At 38.7% G+C, this 6,493-nt stretch overlaps 1 protein-coding gene across 1 annotated transcript; it reads right to left on the bottom strand.

Annotated features, from left to right (window-relative positions):
* Positions 1–1,573: 1,573 nt before the first annotated feature.
* LOC108967951 lies at positions 1,574–1,972 on the bottom strand. Its single transcript, XM_018931651.1, has 2 exons — positions 1,739–1,972; positions 1,574–1,684 (listed from the first exon to the last, which is right to left on the bottom strand). The coding sequence occupies exons 1-2, from the start codon at positions 1,970–1,972 to the stop codon at positions 1,574–1,576; spliced, it is 345 nt and encodes a 114-aa protein (XP_018787196.1).
* Between the last annotated feature and the right edge of the window lie 4,521 nt (positions 1,973–6,493).

Genomic DNA, 6,493 nt, shown 5'->3' with positions numbered 1-6,493 from the left:
ACAACAAGAGCACTAATTTCTAAAAAAATAAAAAAAAAATTGTTTTTTTAATGATTCATTGTTTTCCCAAAAAAAATAATACATTAACTAAATTAATATTTACTTTATAATCAATCTTTATAATCAATTAAATACATACTAGGTTGTCCAGAATCTATAAAAAATATTTTCTAGAATTCAGTTCAAGCAACACAAAAAACCACTTGCAATTTCGAGAACAACAGAGAGTGTCGCGGATAAGAACGTGCGTACTGAACGAAGTCTAGGCTCCGACTACTGGTGTGCCAATATAGCGGGCTGAAGGTCAACAATGTAATCTGTTTATATTAGTACGGTTACTTAGGCACTAAAAAAAATAAATTTTGTCCGTTTTTTTGAAGGAAAATGCTCCTATGTGCGACATTCCATAAACCGCACCAAACCATATTTTTTCATGACTCATGGAGTAGGTATGGATTGCTGCCTGACCAGTAACGCATATTTTGATTACACAGTACAACAGCTAATCTGGGGGGGGGAGAAATTCCAAGTCAGGGTGATGGTACTAGGGCAGTATAGTAAAACCCTCAAAGGGTTTGGCGTTCGTATGTGTCAGTTTTTTTGTATGACCTTATGACCCCTTTTTTCCTTATCACGAAGTTTCACAATTAAATCCATCATTGCTTTTTGCTTTTCCCTGAATACACGTGACGATCAGTTGTTGATTGACCGGGGAACAAATGACATTTGATGTCATTCCACTTGGGATTGCACGTGAATGTTATGAACAGATCCGGTCTGACGTAATGGCGCCCATACGACATCGCATCTTGCGCATAGTCGTGCATATGGCGCGGACTGCCGATGTATGCGGCTGGCAATATTGTCAGACGTCCAATGCTATTCACATTTGCAATTTGCATCATACATTACGGCATCTTTCAAATGGATGTACTCTTCAGCACGCAATTTAGCTTGGTTGAATCGAATAAAGTTGACACGTTCGGTGTCGATCTTCGCATACATGTCAACCAAATATTGATGGAAAAGCTTGCGACATTCCAGGATGTAGTTGTCTTCTTGCGGACGAATCATTATTCTGCACGAATAGAAGTTCATCGCATTGAGTTTTTTCGGTGTTTCTTGGCCTATAAATGAACAATACACAAAATATTGAATCGTAAGTAACATTTCTTCTTAGAAATTGTACGTTTTTACCAGTAGTTGGATTTATCAATCGCATATTGATGTGATCACCTCTCCAGAATAATATCGCATACTGTAATGCATCATAACTACGGTGTAGCTCGGAAACATGCTGAAGTTGTTCGTTTCTACGGTGCAATACAATATGTCGCGATTCAAACTGTTCGCCAACAATGACGATTGCCATCTCATCGATTGTTGGTGCATTGAATCGTCTGGCATGCTGCCCCATCGGCATTTTGTCTGCTCTGATGCCGATTCGATGGTTATCAGACGGTATGCGGTCCAATGCGATTTTGAACAAACGAATCAATTCATTGTGTTCATGGAGAAATCTTTGCAAATTTAGTACGATTTCTCGCCTTGTGCCGGTCGCAATTTTGCATCGTTAATTTAGTTGGTCAGTTTCATTACCGATGAAATATATTTGCAAAAATTGATAGTCGGCATCGGCAAATGGTATGAGCGAGCCTGCTCGTTGGTATATTTGCCCCTGAATCTGTAGAATACAAATGTCAAATGTTTCACTGGAAATTCCATGCAAAGTAATCACCTTGAATGTCATAAATGGATCTCTAATGATCTTTGTGGCACCAAAAGAAAGCATGGCATTCATTTGAAAGCATGAATTGTATGCTTGTATGTTCTGAAAGAAATGCTTAGACGTCGGCGATTCTCCAGTGAGCAAGGAATGTAATGGTTCTGGTGGCGGTTCCAATGCGGGCAGTTTCACTTTGCCACTGGAGCAGCACATGCCAGCTGTTTCTTCTCGAAACATCGCTGCCATTGCTATCCTATCCATTGCTCCAATGAAATATTTCATTGAAATCGGGCAAGCCGTCTAGGAGGAGTATGCGAACAGGAAGTTTTGCCACTTAATTTTATATATATAGATATGGGAGCTAAGGGAAGTATTGGTTCGATTCAACTCATTTTTGACCTACAGACATACCATTATAAGATAAGGATTATTCCATAATTGTAATTATAAACCTCCCACATTGACCGAAATTTTCGATCAAAAGTCAACTACGGATACCGGGGTCTACAAAAGCTATCCCGTACAATTTCGGTGGTAAAATGTCTCCAGCGTATTTAGTTATTGGTTTATCGCGCTTTTGATTTACGCCCATCTACGAACGCGAAATTTATTTTGTACTAAGGAACCCATATTTCATATATATATTTTTCAATTCAAGTTTCAGCTTTTACGGACGGACGGACAGACAGATAGACAACTGGATTTCAACTTTTCTCGTCATCCTGATCATTTATATATATTATATATAACCCTATATCTATCTTTCTTAGTTTTAGGTAATACGTACCACCGTTAGGTGAACAAAACTAAGATACTCTATAGCAACTGGTTGCAAGAGTATAAAAAGGAATAAAAAAAATAATAATACCAGGTGTATATCTTAGAGGATCTACATTTATATCGAAATGTGAGAAAAGTTACCGGCCAACGGTTTGCATCCAACAGAAAACGTTTTGATAGTTCTTTCTAGCCATAAGCAATCTCCAAGCTATAATAAGGGTCCTTCATATGAAAAGCAGATTTTTCATGAAGATCTTTATCTTGATCGGTCAGTTTGAATGACAGTATAGTTATATGATCTGATCCGAACAACGACGGCAATTTTAACAGCGCCGTAAGGGTTATTAGTGTGTAATCTCTAACCCTTTTCAGAAATCGCTTTTGAGCTGAGATACTTCGAAAAAAAACTACGCAAAGCTTTGATTGCTACTACATTGCATAAAGAGGACCAACCATATAACTGAGTGACCCAAGCGATGATAAAAACAGTGAGGTGTTTAGTTCTTTGTTAGTGCGGCGTTGTGTGGTATCAATTGAACGCCCACCACGCTGCAGCATGACGCAGAGTGGTAATTTTTATGTGAGCATACCACAGAGCACTCATGCCAGCGCCAAGTAGTCAACCAGAGCACTAATGTGTGCCCCAAATCTTACAAAAACAGCCTGCAGTGTAAACAGTTGAGAGGCGGCCTCGTCCTAGGCCTCTGTGCTTACCAACACAGCGCTTTGTTTGAATGCAGTTCACAGTTGTAGATGCCAACCATGGGCATGGTTTCTGCCGCTGGTATATCCATTACGGCATTAGTTTCTTTGTTGTTGCAGTATTATGTAGCCTGGCCTGAGCAGCACGTTGCCTTTTCGACTCAAGTGTGATGCCCTCAATGTAGTTCAGCGCCATCAATTCTCCCGCCGCCCCACGCTGGGTGGGCTGGTGAAATCCATGAGAGCAGAGGGTTATTGCGGCAAATAATGCAACGTAAAGTTACAACGCCATACAAAGCAACTGAATATTATGAATAGTCGGAAGTTCCAAAACAAAATGGCACGGATAAACATTGTCAAGCGACCAAAGCCAGCTGTGGGTGTGTGGGGAATTTGTGATGAACTAGAAAATAATTCAAAATGGCGAAATGGAGGAAAGTGAATAGAACAGCGAATTACAATAAGAATATCAAAGCAGCAGTTAAAACACAAACGAACAAAGCTTCAGGTACGGGAATTACTAGACAGTGAAATAAAAGAAACGTATAAAAAAAATAATACTTACGATCTGTAAAATTTAGTACAGTTTTGGTAGAGTTTCCCTTTCAAACTCCGGTGTGCATTTGGATGTGTATTGCAAATGCAGGTCTCTTAGCTTCTTTAGAGCTTTATGAAGAGTATCTGACAAGGAATTTTTAAAGAAGATTATTATAAGATAATAATTGCCAAATCTTAGAATTTCAAATTCGGATTACAAACCCTAATAAGAATGATACATGATTTGGCGCTCTTTCTTTGATTCTAAATCCTCTTGTAGAGATTCGGACATTCATACATGTTCCGTATTTCGAGTGCATTCACAACACCATTCATTTTGACCGAATAGATCACGTCCAGTGGGGATATCTAAAGTCTAAAGTCTATGCGGACAACCCAGTTTTGTTTCTGGCCTTGGAACAAACCAACACGCGTGTCATCCGCCAGTTACCAGTCGAAATGCTCGAACGAGTAATAAAAAATTTGATCCAACGGATAGGCCGGATGTTTTTCGAATGATAATAAACATTCCCCATTAAATTTAAAGTAGTATCTATGTTTTTTTCTTAAAAAATTAGGGAACTTCGAAATACAAATACATCAAACTTTACAATCAGTGCATTTATTTTGTGTTTTCCGCCATAATCGTATTAATAATACTAAGCAATCGCCTTCTTTAAAGTAGAATTGTTTGGTATGTCCACAATCCAAGCTACTCCAAAATAAATATTTGGAACTTTCTTAAGTAGGTATGTTTCAAGGTTTGTCCACCATCCATTGCTTTCGCCTGTCTCTGGAAATAATAAGCCCGAGAAGTACTATACTCACATGGCAAATAAGTATATTTATTAAGTCTTCCATGCCTATTCATCGCAAATTACCAGCAAAATTACTATTATCTGATTAAATTTAGTTGCGTCTTAATATTTCATCAATTATTTTTCTGAACTCAATATACCAGGCGTTCGTAACAAAGACTACTGGACAATAGATATGCTCAGTTGGGTATTATAAACCATTTATTAAATATTTCATTACTAAAAATAATATTCCATTAACTTAACCTTGCATTAAGTTAGTTATTTATCGGTTTGAACCTTAACAGATAGAAAGCTTACATGATTAGTTTAAGGCCAGTAATATTTATTTTTTTGAAGCTCCTCCTAAACTACTGTCCAGATAGGTTAGGTCGTAGCGTTGAACTAAAATCGATGGATCTCACTGGGACACATATTTGTCCTTTGTTTCACACATAAACTTCTAAAAGTGGGTCACTAGATCTTCACAGATCGACGAAACGTTTTAAAGCTACCACAAAAGGCTACCTTGAGGCTACTTGTGAATACCTCTTATGAAGCCATTCTCAAAGTAAATAGACAGTCAGTGGCATGAAGATCAAGTAACTGCAACATTTGTATGGATTAATCGCCATTGCAGTTGCTGCATTACTTTGCAATCGTTACCTCTTTAACTGCTAATTTGAAAAGTACCCACACTCGACAGTAATCCTCTATTAACTTTGCCACACCAAGCAATTGTGGTCATTCGCTCAATGCACCGAACACCCTGCAATCACTGGCACGACGCTCTCCTTTCTGACGTTGTCATTGTTTCACTCGTTCGCTATGCAATGGGTGAAAGTTGAGGCTCTAACTGCATATTTGCAATAAACAAGCATGTGCGCACTGGTATGTATATGTGAGCTGGTGTTGCCGCATTAGAGTCGATTTTATTTTGCTTTTGTGCGACGACCTCAGCAGCGTCCAACAACAAAGTCATAGTTGCAATGTTATGTTTTTGTAGTTTCATTGTATTTGTCAACGCTGTCGGCGATCTCATTGCAGCGAGAGACTGCAAACTTGCATTGTTGCAAGTGAAGTATCAAGCAACCGACGGACGGACCGGCAGACTTACCAACCGACTAACAAAACATATTGCCGCAATCCTTCCTAGTTGTCTCATTCTAGCTGTAATCGTCGCCTGTAACATTGTTGCTACTGTTGTTGTATTATTTGTTGTTGCTGTCGTCAATTGCATTGTGTTTTTGTCGTCATCATTGTCGTTGTCCTGTTGCTGCCGCATTATCATTTGCCTTGCGCCGCACACATTCCGTTCGTTGCGCCACTTTGAGCTGCATTGTTCGGCATTGCATCGCATTGCAGCTGCAATTTTTGATTTAGCTCAGTTGTAGTTGTAGTTGTTGTAAGAAGCGTGGTGTTACTCAGAAGCTGTGAACATCACCACAGCAGCACGCTACTGTTGCTGCCACCAATAAGATTTATAATTATTGAAGTGTTTCACAGAGTGAGTGTGTTAGCCTACCCATGCGACATTTGTGGAATTAAATCCTCACACAAGTTACACAAAAAAAAACAGAGTAGAGAATGAGGGCAATGGGTGCTAGGAGGGTGTTGTCAAAAGCCGAGTATTAATGATTATAATGACTTTGAATTTAGAAATAAATTTATTCACAAAAAGTTACAACTTATTCCTACAAGAAAGATTTTTACCAAGTACTTCGTACATATTTGCGATGAGGTTCCATTCGAATTTAACATGGAAATAAGATGTCAAATTTTCGTTCTTTAAATACACACAATACCAGACAAACTGACAGGAATTAAAGGTGGCAAACGACAAGCGCCTGCATGTCTCTCATTACTCCAAAATGTTGTCGAAACTCTATTTCCACAACAAAACCAAGAGGAGGAAATTTATACCGCGAAGAAGTCGTAGATGCGCCAAAAA

The sequence above is a fragment of the Bactrocera latifrons genome, unplaced genomic scaffold, assembly GCF_001853355.1.
Source record: "Bactrocera latifrons isolate USDA-ARS-PBARC rearing strain unplaced genomic scaffold, ASM185335v1 scaffold_20, whole genome shotgun sequence".
Taxonomy (NCBI): Eukaryota; Metazoa; Arthropoda; class Insecta; order Diptera; family Tephritidae; genus Bactrocera; species Bactrocera latifrons.
Note: the sequence above shows the minus strand (reverse complement) of the source record. Positions and strands in the feature narration are given on the sequence as shown.